Source organism: Oryza sativa, chromosome 10 (genome assembly GCF_034140825.1).
Source record: "Oryza sativa Japonica Group chromosome 10, ASM3414082v1".
In the NCBI taxonomy this organism is placed as follows: domain Eukaryota; kingdom Viridiplantae; phylum Streptophyta; class Magnoliopsida; order Poales; family Poaceae; genus Oryza; species Oryza sativa.
The window spans coordinates 15275856-15295285 of record NC_089044.1 but is presented as its reverse complement, the minus strand read 5'-3'; the positions used below and the strand labels follow the sequence as shown (position 1 = coordinate 15295285).

Below are 19430 nucleotides of genomic sequence, written 5' to 3'. Positions count from 1 at the left end.
GCGGGGCCCTAGAGGCGGAGACGACGCACAGGGCAGCTGCGCGGAGGTGACAGACTGCGGGAGCTCCACCGTCGCCGTCGGTGTCACCAGCACGGGGGAGAAGGGGATGGGGATGGGAAGGGCTCGATGGATGGAGGAGGATACTGGTGGTGGTTGGTTGGATAAGGTTGTGGGTGGATAAGGTTGGTTTTGCTGAGGAGGTATTGGGCCTAATAGGCCAATGCTATATTTCGGTTTTTTCGGTCAATTCGGTTAACTGAGCCCTAAAACCGAATTGCTCGAACTAAATTCGGTTAGTAGAAAGTGCTGACCGAATTTTTCGGTCTCGGTCTCAGTCATTTCGGTTCGGTCTTTTTCTGCCCACCCCTACTTCTGGCTTTGGCGGCACCAGTAATGGCCAGCGCGATGCTTGGGTGGAGGGAGGTTGAGGAGAAGGCAACGGCTAATGGGCAGGGAGGGGGATGTAAAAGCAGGCGGTGCTAGAGCCTGTTGTCGTGAGCCTCAGTGAGGAGGAGACCAAGGTCACTGCCGCCTTGTCTCCGCCTCTCCATCTAGGAAGGCTAGTGTCATCCACCTCAAGGCTGGCGGGGACACGTTCACCTTTTCCTCCTTGGTCGCTCCACTTCGAGGCTGCATCCCTGCCGTCCAAGCCGCTAAATGTCATCCCCGATTTTGCTACACCCTCGGTTAGGGCCGTCCCGTCAAATTTGGGGGCCATGTGCGAAGTCATAAAGAAGGATAAAAACTTAATTGATAATTGATGATATAATATGACAATAATTTATACTCCATAATATATTTGATAGCAATGTAAAATGGTCTAAAATAATATACCTGTGCATAATATTCACTTGAAAAGCGACATTCTTTTAGTGTTTCTTGAAATAAAATCTTCAATGATAGCTTTATATTGATTCTCCCCAGCATACCACCCTCAAGTGCTATGATAGCCAAACCATTAAGTCTTTCTTGTGACATTGTAGATCGCAAGTATGACTTCAATAGCTTCAATTTAGAAAAACTCCATTCTGCCGATGCAATAGTCACAGGAATGGTCAATAAAATTCTATATGCAATAGTTGCATTGGGAAAACAATCATGCCGCTTCAAAAACTTCAAAATTTCAACAGGGCCCAACTTTTCTTGGGAAATGAAACTTTGGAGAAAAATCAACTCGACATGCAATTCAGTAGCATCAATATCAAATTTTCCATCCTTTTTAAGTGCAGCCTCGAGACGATCACAGGAAGATTTCAAGTCATTGCTATCCTTTGATAGCAATGTGTCAGAAGTAAACAAGAAGCCAAAAATCTTTTGATAACCTTGATATTGTTCAAATCTCCTGGTGAGAGAGGAAATAGCTTGATCAATAACATGAATAAAATAGTTGATTCTAAATGAATCCTCTGCAGTTTGTGAGGCAACACTTTCTTCACCTCGGTTCTCATCAAAATGTCTCTTTCTTTTAATTTCACGCTTTTTATGAAATGTTGTACCAATATTCATTTCAAGTGCAATTTCTTTAGACATCTTCAATGCATTTAAGAAGCCAGTTTCTCTATAACCTTTGAAGAAAGAAATCAGCCCCTGCACTTTCTCAACTGCAACATCAATAAGCATATCCTTTCCTTGCAAGCTCTTACTTACTAAATTAACTGCATATAAAACTTCATACCAGATAACTATCGCCACCAAAAATTCATACTCTCCAAGTTCATTATTTGCCAAACCTTTAGCTTCACTACTAGTTAATGGTTCATTATCACTTTCAGATACTTGGAGTAGAGCCTCACGTATCTTTGCACATTGAAATCTAATAGCTTTTACACTTTCAACACGACTCTCCCACCGAGTAGTTGACACTGACTTGAGAATCAATCCTGTCATATTATCTTTTAGAATATGCCATTTCTTAGTAGAATTAGCAAAAGTAGTATAGATCCATTATATGATTGCAAAAAGGTCTTTAGCCTTACCACGAGTCTTTGACATATCACAGAGTGCCAAGTTGAGGCTATGGCAACCGCAAGAAGAATAGAAAGCTCTAGGATTTATATCCAAAAGATTCTTTTGTACCCCTTGATGTTTTCCTTTCATATTTGACCCATTGTCATAGCCTTGTCCTCTCATATCATCAATATCTAGATCAAGATCCTTTAGTTATCTCTCTAGCACATCAAAAATTCCTTGCCCAATTGTATCATTTATATTCAAAAAACCTAGGAAGGATTCCTCAATGGAAACATTACCTTAAGATAAATCAACATATATTATAATTAAAGACATTTGTTCTCGGTGGCTTGCATCTGGAGTACAATCTAGTATGACCGAGAAATATTTTGCGCTCTTTATTTTCTTCATAATTTCAACCTTAACATCACAAGCAAGCAAATGTATCAACTCATTTTGAATCCTAGGTCCGAGAAAATGAACATGAGTTTCCTCATTTGTAATACGCCGAATATGTTCTTGAATAACCGAGTCAAACTCAGCCAACATTTCTACCATGCCCAAGAAATTTCCATTGCTATCTTCATACAGTTTGCTATTAGAACCACGGAATGCTAAATTATGCTTAGCTAGGAATTTTACAATTACAAGAATTCTTAACAAAACCTTTCTCCAATGATCCTTTTCTTTCTCAAGTTGTCGTTGTGCAGCTTTATCAATAGTTTGATCCTTCTGCAATCTATTACACAATTCATACCAATTGGTCATATTTGAAACATGATTTGGACTTGTTTCATGTTCTCTAAGTCTAGAACTCAAATGTGACCAGTCATTGAACCCCTCATTTGCCAACTGACCTTTGATAGCGATGCTCTCTTCCTTTTGTAAATAATTTGCAACAGAAACAGAATACTCTATCAAGTTCCTTGGAATAAACAAGCCAATCTCTATCATACTTCTCTCTGTTTGATAGGATTCTGGTGTATAATAATGCAGATCTCCTAAACAATCTATCTTTAGGACCTTTCTGAATTGATAAGTCCCTTTTAGGACCTAATTGAGCAAGAATGTCAAGTTGTTTAGCATCAAGAGAATCCCAACACCTTGGATCAAAAATTTCAGGCTGAAAAGCAGTGTCTGAACTGTCCAAATCGATATGGACACTACTGTCATCAACATTATCACCATCACCATGATTTTCCACTTGTTCATGTGTGCTCTCACTAAGAACATCGTCAACAGTGGTTTCTATCTCTGTTTCACCATCATTAGGTTCATTGGCAACATCACTATCAAGTGTCTGATCACCGGATGGACCTTGTGATTCTTTTGTAATATACCTAAACATAGCCCCTCTCTGAGATTGAGTTAGATCTTCTATTCTTTTTTTTCTTATTACGCTTTTCATAGTCGGAGTCATATTTCCTATTCCGATTTTTCAAGACATGTCTTCAAAATTAAAATACAGGATGTAACTATGTAAAGAAAAAAATTGATTTAATGTATACAGTAGATGAACCTAAAAGCCTAATAATCTATACATGATACACTAAAATTAGAGAATAGGGATTAGTGGATTACATTACCAGATTGCTGATTAGAGTAGGCGACCAGCCAGTAGCCGACTAGGCATAGGGGACAGGGGCGTCGGCACTCAGGCCGTCAGGCGCTGCAGCCGGCAAGGACTTACTCCCTCCGTCCCAAAAAAAGGCAAACCCTGGGTTTCGTGCCAACGTTTGACTGTCTGTCTTATATGAAATTTTTTTATAATTAGTATTTTCATTGTTGTTAGATGACAAAACATGATTAATACTTTATGCGTGACTTATCTTTTTAATTTTTTCATAATTTTTTCAAATAAGACGGACGGTCAAACGTTGGACACGGAAACCAGGGTTTGTCTTTTTTTTGGGACGGAGGGAGTAGGCAGGCATAGGCAGGTAGGCTCGCCGACGATGGGTCACAGGCGACAGGCGTCAGTTTCTCAGTTCTATCCTCCAGGCGGCGACGACGACATGGCGTCAGGACTTAGCGATGACACCGCGGCAATGTGCAGGATGTGAACGGAGAGAGAGAGAGAGGCGAGGCGTCATTTCGTTTTCTGTGCGATGCCGCGATCGAAGGCGGAACAACGTAAACAAAAGAAGAAACAAATAACAGATTTTCAGGGCTAATTGGGCTACCAAATTACTTATTGGGCTACATCTATATACATATATAGTGTTGGAGTTTTGGGCCAAGGAGGCCCTGAAAATTGGGGGCCCTATGCAGGCGTGCTGGCCGCAAAGCCCCAGGGACATGCCTGCCCTGGGTTGGGAGAGAGATAGAGAGAGCGGGGGAGGGGGAGTGCTCGTCACCAGCCGCCGCTACCCCCCTCGCCCCTCGTGACTTGCCAGTTGCCATCACCACCACCAGTGTGGAGAAGAGAAACATGATGAGCCGAGCAGGGAGGAAGGCCCGAATTGGAAAGAGAAAGGGGAGAGAGATAAGGGGAGAAAGAGAGGAGGAAGAAGGGAATGAGAGAGAGGATGATATTTGGGTCCCACATGCTGACTTAGCCGGTTGGACTAGGTCAACAAGCCACATCAGTGAAAACCACCGAGAAAGTTATTTTGCACCAGTTTTAATATTTGGGGATCGAGAAATATGAATCAGATCGGACCTATATTTGAAGGGAGTTAGAGGGCCTATTTGGGAGAGCTTCTAGCAGCTGCAACTTTCCGCAGAATCTTCAAGTCCCCCAAACAGTTCAAGACTACGTTTGTTGGAATTCCTAACAGCTGCAGTTTCTTACATAATCTCTAGCTCCCCCAAAGAGTCCAGGTTGTCATCCAGATTTTGAATAGTACAATAGTAAATCCTTAACTTGCCTAGATATCATAAGCGAGAAAGATTTTCTACTACAAAACTAGTTGTACTGATCGACCGTTCCCAGAGTTTGGAATTTCGTTTCGAAATTTCTGAAATTTCGGTTATTTCGCCCCCCACCGGCAAGTTTATATCTCGCCCGAAATTTTTGTTTTTTTTTTTGCAATTTTTTATGAATTTGGTCAAATTTTATTCAAATTCATTTCAAATTTCAAATAATTACGGCCAAAAAAATTCAAAATTTCCGAAATTTCAATGCCTCCGATAGAAATAGCAATTTTGAATTTTAAAACCCTGATCGTTCCCCACTTTGAGAGCGTTACGTACATGGGCGCCTACTCCTCATCCGCCAGACCGAACGGCACGGCGTGGTCGTGATTGTCGCCGTCGTCGTCATCATCCGCCACCACCAGTCGCTACGCTGGTGAGGGCTCCGGCTCCGGCTCGGCAGCCGTCGCTGTAAGGTCGAGCGGGCACCACGTGTTCGAGATACGCGACTACTCCATCCTCAAGGCGATCACCCCCAACACCAAGTGCGTCAAGTCCGGCTCGTCAACGCCGAGGAGCGTGTCCGGCCGCTCCCGTCGCTAGCCGTTGGGGTGAGAGAGGTGTTGGGGGAGAGGGGAGGTGAAAATGCGGACGAGAGGTGGTGGGGGAGAGGAGATGGTGAGAGATGAGTGAGGAAGTAAAGAGAGGGAGATGAGTAGAGGACTTGACGTTGGGAGGGAGGAGACAAAAGGAGAGGGATATGACGTCTCCTTATCTTGTGCGGGCCAAAATCTACCGCCGGCAAAAATCCCTTCTTCGCATGTAGATCTCTTATGAATTTTCACAAACGATCTTTACTACTCCCTCCGTTTTAGGTTATAAGACGTTTTGACTTTGGACAAAGTCAAACTATTCTAAGTTTGACTAATTTTATATAAAAAATAGTAATATTTTTAACCAAAGACAATATATTATGAAAATTTATTCAATTATATATTTAATGAAACTTATACTGGTGTTGTAAATATTACTACTTTTTTCTACAGAGTTAGGCAAACTTAGAGTAGTTTGACTTTAACCAAAATCAAAACGTCTTATAACCTGAAACGGAGAGAGTAGACATTATCTAAATCTTTTTACATACAATATTTTTTTTAACCCAACTAGTCTAGGAAAAACAAAAGGGGAAATGTTCGCAAAAAATGTTTTTTAAGTAATGCCACACATACCATGTACACCAAGTCAATCAATGATACGTAGTGCATTTCATCTTTAACACGCCCACAGCTAAAGAGTGTGGGTGGCCGGACGCAAAGACTAATTGAACCGAAACAACTGAACAGGAAATCTGGATATAGGACGGCCTTTGGTCATTGATTCATTGCTGCAAAACTGATGCGATGAAGAGACGGGGTAAAAACGGTATTGAAATTTCCCGACCGTACCGATACCGTTTCCGCAAAACTAATATAATAATAATATTTTTACCGATGTTACCGTTTTCAAAATTTAGTTTTTTTAATTTCTATCAGCGTAGCATTGAAGTTGACATTAAATAGATGAATTTATAAATATGGAAATTTCCCGATCTTTTCCGTTCGTTTTCGAAAAAATAATAAAATAATATACCGTTTCCGACCATTTCCGACCGTTTTCATCCCTAGATGAAGTCACGTTGTGAAATCATGTGTGATGAATAATTAGTAAAAGTAATTATTGTTTGGTTCAAGTTGGGAGAAATCATTACTAATGTTAAATTTAGGGCCTTCTTGATCACTTCTATTACCCAGAGCTCGATCTTTTCTCATAACAGCTTAGAGAACAAGTAAATATCTATCTATTATATACTAAAAGTCCATTAAACTTCCTACAAACGCTCCTAATTCGCCACGTGTCATCTTATAAACGTTCCTAAGTCGCCACGTGGCACTATAATAAATTAGAGAAATTTCTAAAAGTTCCCTAGCAATTGATTTTCATTAAATTAGGTGGACCCATTATTTACCACCATTAGATTTATCAAAAAAAAAATTGCCTAACCCCAGACCAGGTCCACCTTGGGCATGTACTTATATTACTACTAGCAAAAGTACCCGTGCGTTGCACCGGGTGATTACGGAGTGTGTATATTGACCAAAAGTGTTGTTTGGTTTAGCAAAAGTGTCCGTCCGTTGCACCGGGAAGCGTACAGATCAGAAAAATATGCAATTAATTAAAATACAGATTCGCTGAAATATTTGGTATTTTTAAGTAGGTATGTGTATAATTAAATAAATTTACAAGTAAAGCAAGTGTGAGAAATAAAATGATATGGTTAAATTTAATTTTATTAAATTCTCCATGATTAGTTGCGCTCTTTGAAATTTTATTGGAATTTTGAGAGCTAAATTGCTAATTTTAATAATACAAACATCATTTAACAATTATTTAATTAGAAAAAGAAAGAAAATACTTCCTTTTAGGTTTGCTTCAAAATAAACACATAATAACTATATTTGTAATGCTTCTGAAAAAAATAAATTACTAAAAATGAACTTCTTCTCTTTTTCTTCGGCCCGAGGGACCTGAAATAGACTTATTTCCGTCCGTTGCCGGTCGGCCCACGACCTTATGAAAACCCTAACCGTAACCCTAACTCTCCCCCTCCCCCCCAAGCCGAGTCGGCCGCCTCCCCCACTCCCGACGCCGCCTCTCGCCCTCCCCCTTTCCCCACCGGCGCCGCTTCCCCTCCCCTCGCCTCCGGCGGCGCTGCTACCTCTCCCCATCTCCCGCCTCTCCCTCTCCCCCCAGCCGGCCGCCTCTCCCACCACCGGCTCCCATCCTCCACGCTAGCTGTGGTGGCGGTGGCGGCGCCCTTTTCCCATGCTAGCGGCCACGGCTTCCCCCACGGCGAGCGGCGGCGGCGCCCTTCACCACGCTAGCGGCAGTGGCGGCGGTGGCTCTCCTTCCCATCTCGCCGACACGACGCAGCGACGGCGGGGTGCGGCGGAGACGGCGGCGACGGCCGTCCCTCTCCCTCTCCCCGTCGGCGTCAACAGCGACGTCGGCTTCGTCCGAAGGTGGATCCATCAGCGGTGGCGGCCACCGCGGGCGGATCCGACAGCGGCGCTCCCTTCGGCGGCGGTGGTGGCGTCGGCGGCCGCCCTTTTTTTTTGCAATTTTTTTCCATGGCTATTGCTAACCGAATCAGATTGAGCACGTGGACGAATGGGACGAAAATAGATGTGACGAAAGGAAAAATATGAATATTTATATTAGTTATAGATTATAGAAAAAATGCCAGTGCGTTGCAACGAGTAAACTAAAATTATATTAAATATAAAAATATTAGATGATTAGGATTTAGTTTTACATGATATGAGCTCTTTAAGAAAATCTATTCCTAATGAAATAAAAAAAAGTTCAATTTAAGGGACCTCAAGTGAACTTATTCCATGCGGAGTAGAACAAATTCGGGACAGCTTTAGGGACATTAAGTAAACTTATTCTGTGACAAGCGGCCCAATAGTGTGGGCGGCCTGGGAAGGCCCGACGAGGGAGAAGCTGAGCGGTTCGATCTGATGGATGGTACTGATTGATCGCGCCCTATATATAAAAGTTGAAAGATCAAACCCTAACCCTAAAAACATTCCCCACCCCCTCCCTCTCTCTCAGTGGCACCGCCTCTCTCCCTCCGCCGCTCCTCCACCCCCCCCCCGGCGGCGCCGCTCCCCCTCCCCCTCCACGGCGGCGCCTCTCCCCTCCCCCTCCACAGTGGCGCCGCTCCCCCTCCCCCTCGCCCTCCACAGCGGCGCCTCTACCCCCTCTTTCTCGCCTCCCTCGTGCGACGGATCCGGCGTCGGCGGTGACCGTGGGTGGATCCGGCCGTGGTGGTGGCGGCCGAGGACAGATCCGGCGGCGGCGGCTCCCTTCAACCCCTCTCGCCTCCCTCCCGCGGTGGATCTGACGGAAGTGGTGGCGTCGACGCCGACCGCATGTGGGCTCGGCGGCTGCTGCTCCCCCTCCCCGGTGTGGCGACGCGGCTGGGAGCGGCGGTGGGCTCGAGAGCCGGTCGCGGCGGAAGGCGGCGATATCGACGACGACGACGGACGACGGCGACAATGGCAGCGACGACGGCGACCATGAGGAGGGCGGCTCCGGTAGGCAGCTAGGGTTAGGGTTTGGATTTTATTTTTGATTTGGGATATTGATTTTGTCGAGATTGATGGTTTTGATTTGGGATTGCAATTGAGTGATTTTGTGATTCATATAGTTTGAGAATTGGGGGCAAAAGGTTTGGGAACAATCATGAATTTTTTTTTATCTGACTGGGATTTTTTGGGGGTGGGGGAGGGACAAAAAATCCCCTGGCGGACGATGTGATGACCGGAAAAATACGAATATTTATATTAGTTATAGATATGTATGTACGAACCGTTTTTTTTCCACCTTAAGCCGGCCTGTACGTATTATGTATGCACGTTTGTTTTAAGGATAATACGTACGTACGTTACTTTCACCTCTTCTTCTCTCAATTTCTTCATATTTTTACACATATTTCTTCTCCTATTATCATACTTTATTAGTTAGAAAATATTTTTTTCTGTTAAACAATTCAACAGCTATAACATCTAAATTATGGGTATGTTTAGATCCCAAAAATTTTTAGCCAAAAATGTTACATCAAATATTTGGACACATGTATGGAGCATTAAATATGGATGAAAAGAACTAATTGTACAGTTTGCATGTAAATTGCGAGACGAATCTTTCGAGCCTGGTTGCGCCATGATTTGAGAATGTGATGCTACAGTAAACATTTGCTAATGGCAGATTAATTACGCTTAATAAATTCGTCTCGCAGTTTACATGCGGAATCTATAATTTGTTTTTTATTAGTCTACGTTTAATACTTCAAATGTGTGCCCGTATACTTCAAAAAAGTTTTGGCCAAAGAACTAAACACGGCCTATACTACTAATTTTCAATCCGCTCATATCTTTCAATTTATTTATGACTAAATTTATAGCTAACTATAACATATAAATAAACACTATAAAATGTATAAAACATAATTATATGTGTGCGTACTTTCTCTTCTTCTTTTCTCTCGCTCAACTCTTCCGTCTTATAATTTTTAACTAATTAACAACATAATATAAAAATAATCAATAATTACAAAAGCTAAATAATTATGATTCTTACGTCATATATGATTTTTAAAAGTTTATTTGAATTGTTAATGTATTCATAATTAAATAAATAATTTAAGATCTATATTATTCATATTTCACTGTATAAAAATAAACACCACCTGAGCTTGCACACCTATCCTTTATGCATCATAACCAAATAGAAGAAACAAAGCATTATGAAAAATTAAATAAGTAATATATCACCTCAAATCATTGTATATCCTCTGTAGCGCACTTAAGACGTACATCACATGTACATCATAATTAAAAACAAAACCTTAGAAACTGTAAGAAAAGATATCTACTCGTAAGTTTCATTTAATAGGTGGATCCATTATTTTTAACCAATAGATATAATTTTAGAATCTTAAGCCATCATGTGTTGCATCTTAAAATTTAGAAAAATCAGAAATCAGAAATTTGATAAAATAAGGACCAACATGCATATTTTTTAAGTTGCACATATAATTTCTAATCTAACTATTGCTCTATTCATAACTAAACCAATAATTTAAAGATCCATAACCCCTATATTTTGAGCTGGTATAAAATAAAACTAAAAAAATAACATATCAATAGGCACTAAATTGAACTATTTGGAGAAAAATAAAATAAGTTTGTACTTTGCACTAAAATTGGACCAACCATTACATGTTTCATTTTTATAATAATTTTTAAATGCTTACATATTAATGGCCTTGCATCTATCCTATACATATTAATGCTTACATATTTGCTACTATTAAATTTAATTTTTTGGACCCATATTGACTATATTTTCTTATAGATATAGATCATAAATATTACAAGGAAGCGATGATCTTTGATATGTGTTTGTTAATTTATATGTAAGTATGTAACAACTTGCGTGAATCTGAACCAACTAAAAACAGAAATAACTTGATGGTACAAATAGTTTTATTTACTAACAACAATAGTTCTTTAGGATTTGTGGAAAAATACCACTAAACATTCAATTAAACAAGACAAAACATTGTACTTTTAATTTACGTTTAATTTGTAGATTGTTTTCTAAACAAATTAAAAATAGATACTTTTGAAACATGGCAGGTTTTTATATGGACCATAGATAATTATTTATACGAATGAATTAAATATTATATATTTTAAAAGGTAACAAAAAGTTTGAATAAATTATCTAAGAAATGCCGATGAGAAAAATTATAGAGAAATAGTACTTTTGAAACATGGTAGTTTTATCCCGTTGATATTTCGTTTATATAAGTTTTTCAAACGCAGTATAAAATACATGCCCACGCAATGCGCGGGTTCTAAAGACAATTTCGAACTTGCTGGTATGAAACAGTAGTTATATACATAAAAATCGGAGAAGCATCTCAGCCCATGTTTCATTCATTGATTTCAGCTATCAAATCTCAAAAATGAATAAAAGAATGGAGTGTACATATATACACTTCACAGAATCAAATTCAATCCCCTCTGTGTCAAAATTGTTCCCGGACAAAATCAAATCCTCTCCGAGCAGAAGCTACTATACATACGATCGATCGAAACTCCTCCTCACACGGCGGCGACGTCGTCGTAGACGACGACGGCCTGCGCGGTGTCAAACTCGAAGTCGAACCCCGACGGCGCGGTGGCGCGGAAGCCGCGGTCCTCCCATGCCGCCGCCGCCGCCATGGCGCCGGCGGACGACGACGACACCGCCTCGAACCTGAAGCCGGCCGCCACCACCTGCTTGCCTGCTGCAGCGCCGCCGTGATCCGCCGTGGTCTGCGGCGGCTTGTAGTACATGCGCGCCGTGTGCGGGCAGTGGGAGTGGAACCTCGCCGCGATGCGCACCCCCATGTCCAGCATCTCCACGTACCGCGACGACATCTCCTGATCGATCGATATGATTTCCTTCCAAAGCAAGCAAGCAAACGCGGCTCTGTTCAGCTCGCTCTTGATCTAAGCAATTCCGTTCTTTTTTTTGCTCCGAGCGCTGGGATCGATCGAGGAAGCGGGCGGCGGCTGGGTTATATATATGGTTGGAAGATCGATCGATCGGAGAGCTTGAGTTGGCGGAGGCGGTGGGGTGTGTTCGTCGTGGGTTTTGTGCATGGTGTGGTTCCTGGCTTTTCTTGGCGTGGGTGTGGGAGAAGAAGAAGAAGAAGAAGAAGAGACTCAGTTTAAACGTGCCCCTTTGTGTTGCGCCTCGGCCAGCACTCAGAAGGAGGCTATGGAGGCGGTTGGGTAGCGGTGGTTGCGCTTGCGCATGCGCGGAACGAGCGTATGTGTTGTGTTGGAATGAATTATTGTAGATACAAAGCTTTCACTAATAGAGTTTTGAATGGACATGCAGGTGCAGTAATAGTACTATTGGTTAATTATTTTCAATTTTTCTATATATTTGTCGACAGATGTTATTACAGTACAATTGTGGTGTAATTACACTGTAACTTACATGTAATTACACTATAAGTATAATGTAACTTTTAAAATCTCTCCGTAACATGTTGTTCCAGTAAAATAGAGATCGTGGGAACAAATCCTTTCACATATATGTGTGCTGTGATTTTTTTTTTCTTCCTCACCAGAACAAATCTTGTAATATATCTAACGATTCAAAATTATGTGAAACTTACATACAAGTTACACTATAGTTACATGCAAATTACAGTATAATTACATACAAGTTACAGTGTAATTACATTACGATTGTACTATAATTACATCTGTCAAATTTTTAGGAGAAAATTTATCGACAAATGTATAGGTGGTCCCATTTTTTTCCTTGGATTTTCCTCTTTTTTGGTTTAACTGACTGCAATTCTAAGCTCAACGCTTTTAATAATGGTGTCTGATCGTGAATTAATCAAGAAATTCCATGGAGTATTGTTTTTGTTATAAAATTGTCGACGGGTGATACCCGTAGACCGGATATAGAGGGTATTGGGGTACGTTGGTACAAGGATCTACGTAGTACGACATCAAGCAATCAAAAGACAAGAATTATACTGGTTCAGGCCCCTTGATAGGTAATAGCCCTAATCCAGTTGATATGGGATTATATGGTGGAAAACACAGGTTACAAAGAGGACAATGGAACTTATCGGATCCGACGAGATCGTAGTCGAGTTGATTCGACTAGCTCTCGATGACTTGGCTCCTCGCAGATTCCGACTTCGTAGGCTGTGTTGGTTGTGTTGGCTCTGAGATTCGATCCCTTGAGCCCTCCCCGGGGGGTCCTTTTTATATCGCGGATCTGGAGGTCTCCAAGTAGAACTCGGAGGTATCAGACCCTATACGATACGTCAACGACCCAGTTCTGTCCGAGTAGGATTCTTTCCTTTTGTAAATCCCGTGAAAGGTTTCCTTAGAACATACAGGAAATATCCGCATGCACGTGGATATGCCATATCGATATGTAACGTATATCGAAGGGTAGAGGGTATGCCTAACCCGTAACCCTGACAAAAATACTCCCTCCGTTTCGAAATGTTTGATGCCGTTGACATTTTAGCACATGTTTGACCGTTCGTCTTATTCAAAAAATTTAAGTAATTATTAATTCTTTTCCTATCATTTGATTCATTGTTAAATATATTTTTATGTAGGCATATAATTTTACATATTTCACAAAAGTTTTTGAATAAGACGAACGGTCAAACATGTGCTAAAAAGTCAACGGTGTCAAACATTTCGAAACGGAGGGAGTATAAACATAGCCCTTTTACGGTAATCCATCTTCCATCTTACCTCTAGAAATTAATCGTTGCAACGGAGCAACCTCGTGAGCTCTGGAGAAATGGACGGAACGACCGCCTGCCACCCGATGCTGGTAGAAATGTTGATTATGGCAGGCGGACAATGCAACCAAATAAAACATTATTTTTGGCAGACAAACATGTTAAAATGCCTTCTTGTAAAAGAATTTTAGCAAAACAAGAACACAAATTTCCAAAAGAAAACAAGTACATAAATCCTAGCACGATCCCTAAGCTAGATCGATCAGCCACCACACCCCGCTACGACCGCTACAGTGGCCACCGGCTGTGGATCCACTCGTCTTGGGGCAGCCCCCATCTGATCTAGCCGTCGAAAGGCTGTCTGCGGTGGAGGAGGAGGAGCTGAGGGAGAAGACGTTGAGAGGTTGCCGATAGTGGAGGTGGAGCTGAGGGAGAGGAAGTTACAGGATGCCGATGGTGGAGGAGGAGGAGCCGACAGAGGCTCCCCAATATCTGGCCGTCGCGAGGCTACCATCTCAGTTGTTGCGAAGCTACTGGCAGTGGAGGAGGTGGAGCTGAGGGAGATCATGTCGCGAGGTTGCTAGCAATGAAGGAGGAGGAGCCTATGGAGCCTCTACCAGATCCGATCATCGCAAGGCCACCGGCTGGTGGACAAGGAGCTGAGGCGCACGTCGGCCGCTCTCATCGCTAGCCGCTGGGTGAGAGAGGTGATGGGGGAGAGAAGAAGGGTGAAAATACGGAGGAGAGGTGGTAGGGGAGAGGAAATGTGTGAGAGAGGAATGATGAATTGAAGTTAGGAGAGGGAGAGGAGTAAAGGACTTAACGCTGGGGACGGAGCAGAGAAAAGGAGAGGGAAATGACGTATCCTTGTCATGTGCGGGCTAAAATCGATCGTCTGCGAAAATCCTATTTTTCATTCTAACCTCCTATGAGTTTTTGTAGCCGGGTATTTAGTGAACACCATCCAAATTTTTTTATATACAGATTTTAGAGCTATACGCATAATCGGAGCTAGTGCGTTACCTTGAAAAGTACTACCTCCGTCCCAAAAAGCCAGTCATTCTGTGTTGAAGAAATGTCCCGTAAAATTTGTCGCTCTAGCATCTGCCCACTGAACTTAGCATCTAGTCTATTCCATGGAATCATTCTAACCCTCCTGATTTTAGCTAGTAATAATTACTCTTTCCCTGTGTAACAGTGCCACTACTAGTACCATGCATGTACCATGCGATAGATAGCAGTACAAGTACTAGGGACAAGGATTTTCTACACCTAGGTGCCATAGCACCTATCATTTGCATGCGACTCAAATAAAATCAGATAGTGAATAGTACCCATACAGTGCAGATAAAATTTGTTATTTTTTTTCTTCATATATCGATCGAATTTAGACTTGCATGTTTGCATACTGTCTTATATTATCATGGACTATCTTATCAAATTTTATGAATTTTTTATACAACTGTTTAAATTATATGCATACACCTAGTTGCCATGGCACTTAGGTGTAGACAATATTTCTGCTAGTACTAGTGATTACTTAATTACTTGTTGTATTTTTTTCTTACAATATGAAGTGACAAATGCAACCACTAAATAGGGACAATATGGTAAATTTTACTTCCGGTTAATTTATCCGGCCAACTTTTTTTTCTTACAATATGAAGTGACAAATGCAACCACTAAATAGGAGCAATATGGTAAATTTTACTTCCGGTTAATTTATCCGGCCAACCTTAAAACGACTGGCTTTCCCGAACAGAGGGAGTATCTTCATATAAGATTTTTTTTTTGAGATTTATCAAAATCCACGTCATTTCTATACAATCGTAGATGCCAACGCAAATATGCTGGTAAGTATGAGACAGTAGTTGTATACGTCAAAATCGGAGAAGCATCAACCAATGTTTCTTCCATTAATTTCAGCTATCAAATCTCAAAAATAACAATAAAACGGAGTGTACATAGGTACATTACATTCACATAATCAAATTCAATCCCTTTGTGTCAAAATTGTTTCCGGGAGAAAATCAAATCCTCTCCGGCCAAAGCTACTATATATACGATCGATCGAAACTCCTCCTCACACGACGGCGACGTGGTCGTAGACGACGACGGCCTGCGCGGTGTCAAACTCGAAGTCGAACCCCGACGGCGCGGTGGCGCCGAAGCCGCGGTCCTCCCATGCCGCCGCCGCCGCCACCGCCATGGCGCCGGCGGACGACGACGTCACCGCCTCGAACCTGAAGCCGGCCGCCACCTGCTTGCCTGCTGCAGCGCCGCCGTCCCCGCGGCCGCCGTGATCCGCCGTGGTCTGCGGCGGCTTGTAGTACATGCGCGCCGTGTGCGGGCAGTGGGAGTGGAACCTCGCCGCGACGCGCACCCCCATGTCCAGCATCTCCACGTACCGCGACATCTCCTGATACGATTTCCGGCTCACTCTGATCTTGAATTGATTTTCTTCTTCTCCGAGCAGCTGCGAGGAGGCAAGGCCGCAGGGGCGGCGGGGAAAGATGGATTTCGAAGGGGAATCGGGCGATGGCTGGGTTATATATGGTTGGAAGATCGTTCGGAGAGCTTGACATGACGGAGGTGGTGGTGTACGTGTTTGGCGTGTGCTTCGTGCATGGTGTGGTTGACTGGTTGCTGGCTTTTCTTGGCGTTGGTGGGGGAAGAAGAAGAAGAAGAAGGCGAGACTCAGTTTAAACGTGCACCTTGTGTCTCTCTCGGTCAGCGCGACGATGGAGGCGGTTGCCGGTTGGGTAGTGGTGGTTACGCTTGAGATTGAACGAGCTCAGGGTGTGGGTGGGATTTGTTGGAGGCCAACACATATATTAGCAGATTATCGAATCCGTTCCTTTCAAAAAAACAGTAGAGGTGCGAGAAGATGTATGTAGTTTCGAGTCGACAGTAATAGAGATGTGAGAACATGTAAAACACCCGTGCACTTTCCTTTACCCTCGACAATATCACACAAGCAAAAATGGACAGAGATAAAGGGTGTAACTCTCTCTCTATTAGATCTATTGTCGTTCGTTGAGTATAAGCAACCTCAAACCCTACCCCAATATAAATATAGGAGATAAATCTTATTTCTTGCCTGATTCGGATTGACCAACAAGAAATTTATCTTTTAAAAAAAAACTTTTCTCCAAGGGATTTGTTTTATAATAGGATTAACTCAACAAAGTCTTAAAACGACACCCACATATTCAACAATAGCCTAAGTGCAAATAGCCTCTAAAAATTCAACAATATCGGCCTATTTGTTTACTTAATGTCAGTTTCAAAATTTTTACTAAAATTGCTACAAATAAAATTTCTGGAGTGGCTCAGAAGGTTTTTTAGTCCCACACAGATAGCTTTTATACCTGGGAGAAATGTTATGGAGGGGGTTGTTATTTTTCATGAAACGTACATGAGTTGTGCCGGAAAAAAGAGTGGTGTACGTTTTAAGGTTGATTTTAAGAAAGCTTATGATAAAGTAAAATGTTCTTTTGTTCAACAAACGTTGAGAATTAAGGGTTTCTCGCAAAAAAAAGGTGTGATTGGATTTCTTCTTTTATCCAAAGTGGACTTGTTCACATTAAAGTGAATGATCATGTGGGATCAAATTTTCAAACATATACGGGTTTAAGGCAAGGGGACCCATTATCTCCAATTCTTTTTAATATAGTTGCTAATATGTTAGCTATATTAATAAAGAGAGCAAAAGGTAATGGTCAAATTTCTGGAGTGGTCCCTCATCTGGTTGATGATGGTTCATCTATCTTACAATATGCTGATGATACTATCATTTTTAAGCATGATTTGCAAAAAGCTAAAAATATGAAATTGATTTTAACTGCTTTTGAAAAATTTTCTAGTCTGAAGATAAATTTTCTAGTCTGAAAATTTAAGGAAAGGAATGTCATGAGCAATATTTAAATATTTTTGGGTGCAAACTAGGAAATTTTCCTGTTAGATATATTAGCATTCCTATGCATTTTAGAAAGCTTAGTAATAAAGATTAGTTAACAATTGAAGGTGTTGGTCCAGAAGTATGTTAGCATGGCGGAAAGCAAGGCGACGAGCACGGCGGCGCTAGGGCGTGCGTGCTTGCCGGAGAGACGACCTCCCTCGCCAGCGACGCCGAAGAGGGGAGGTAATCGAGACGTTTCGATAGGTGGGAAATGGTGTTGGAATACCCATGGGTTAGCCCAAGGGCCCGACACTATTCACGCGGGCTGGAGTGGTGGGGCTCGTGGAATCCGCCATGGATGGTCCATGCGTGATCTGCTCCCGAGCCCGATTAAGGAGGTTTTTTTGTCTGCGAGCTGGGTGTGGGTGCCGAAAGGGGGTTCTCTGAGTCCTCATCTAGGGTTTCCAGCCACCAGGCGAGAGGTCGTGCGTTTTGGGGCGACGACGAGGCGGATCTGGAGAGCTCCGGCGAGACTCACTGACGGGAGATCCTTCCTCGAGGTAGCGAAGGGAAGTATGGATCGTAAACCTCAATTCCAACGTCCTGATCAATGGGTTCCCAATAAGAGAAGAGCGTTCGAAGAGGAGGGGGGAGGTGGGAATTGGGGGAATCGAAATTTGCAGGAAAGGGAGGAACGTGAACTTCGGAATCGGTTGATGGGGCAACAACAACAGCGCGAGGAAGGGAGGTGGCAGCAAGTTGAGAGAAGGGGGGCCAACAAACAGTGGCAAGGAGACAGAAACAGGGAGGGTGGTGCTTGGGAGGGAGGGGATCGGCGTCCGACTCGTGGAAAGGAGAAGCTGGGGGAGGAAGGGAGATCAGGTCCTTCCCAGAAGGAAGAGATCAAGTGTTTCAACTGTGGAGAAAGTGGTTATCATCAGGTGAACTGTCAGAAACCTCCTCTGTGCTATGTCTGTAAGAATCCTGGACACATCTCATCTCATTGCCCTGTTCATGTTGGGGGGAGTAGCTCTAATTTGAGCAAACTAGAAGTAAAGCTAAAAGGTTATGGCATACCTGAGCAGGGTTTTTTCAGCCTAAATGTAGATAATTTAGGTGTGGCTGAGAAAGGGGCACAATTCAGAGGAATCCTAACTGTGGAGAAAGGGGCTGGTTCAGTGCAAAAGGTGGCCAATGAGATGTCTCATCTATTTAGGGAGAAAAATTGGGATTGGAATGTGAAGCAAATCAGCAGTAATAATTTCTTGATTGATTTCCCGAGTGAAGATGCTAGAAGACAAGTTACTAAGTCAGGGGGTTTGTGTTTAAGACCTCATCCATCAAAGCTAGTGTAATAGAATCTAAGATGACTGACAATGCTGTGGATGAGCTCTTTGTGATCTGGGTAAAAGTTTTTGGTCTTCCAGGTTTCGCCAAAAAGCAGGAAATCATTAGAGCAATATCTGATATTGTGGGTGAATTTAAAGAAGTGGATGAGAAATCTTTGAAGGGGGAAGGAGCTGTTAGGATAAAAGTGGGATGCTTGGACCCTAGTGCTATCAACTATTCTGTCATAATATATATTAATGACATTGGATATAAGATAAAATGGGAGGCAGAGGTTGATACAGAGGGGACAGGGTCTATTGATTGGGGGGGGACAATGATGATGATGATGCTGATGATCTGGATGATGATTACCCTCCAGGAGGAAAGAAAGGTGGGGGTCAGGATGCCAAAGGGAGTCCAAAGAAAAAGGAACCTGCTAAGGATGCAGATAGCAAAGGAAGGATTGTCAGTAAGACTCAATCTGCCCCCCAGTTGTTAAAAGGAACT

At 42.4% G+C, this 19430-nt stretch overlaps 1 protein-coding gene across 1 annotated transcript; it reads right to left on the bottom strand.

Moving 5' to 3' along the window:
- Positions 1–1253: 1253 nt before the first annotated feature.
- LOC136353545 (uncharacterized) lies at positions 1254–3298 on the bottom strand. The gene is made up of 4 exons (XM_066304551.1): positions 2808–3298; positions 2479–2689; positions 1437–1797; positions 1254–1342 (listed from the first exon to the last, which is right to left on the bottom strand). Exons 1-4 carry the CDS (start codon positions 3296–3298, stop codon positions 1254–1256), a joined length of 1152 nt encoding a protein of 383 aa, XP_066160648.1.
- Positions 3299–19430: the final 16132 nt, after the last annotated feature.

What these genes read in the sequence shown, in the direction of transcription:
- LOC136353545 (XM_066304551.1), bottom strand. Translation starts at nt 3,298, where the DNA reads ATGTTTAGGTATATTACAAAAGAATCACAAGGTCCATCCGGTGATCAG. An exon ending in AGAGAGCATCGCTATCAAAG is followed by an intron (nt 2,690 to 2,807) that starts GTCAGTTGGCAA and finishes ATTGTGTAATAG; the next exon opens with ATTGCAGAAGGATCAAACTA. An exon ending in TGTTGGCTGAGTTTGACTCG is followed by an intron (nt 1,798 to 2,478) that starts GTTATTCAAGAA and finishes CAATGTGCAAAG; the next exon opens with ATACGTGAGGCTCTACTCCA.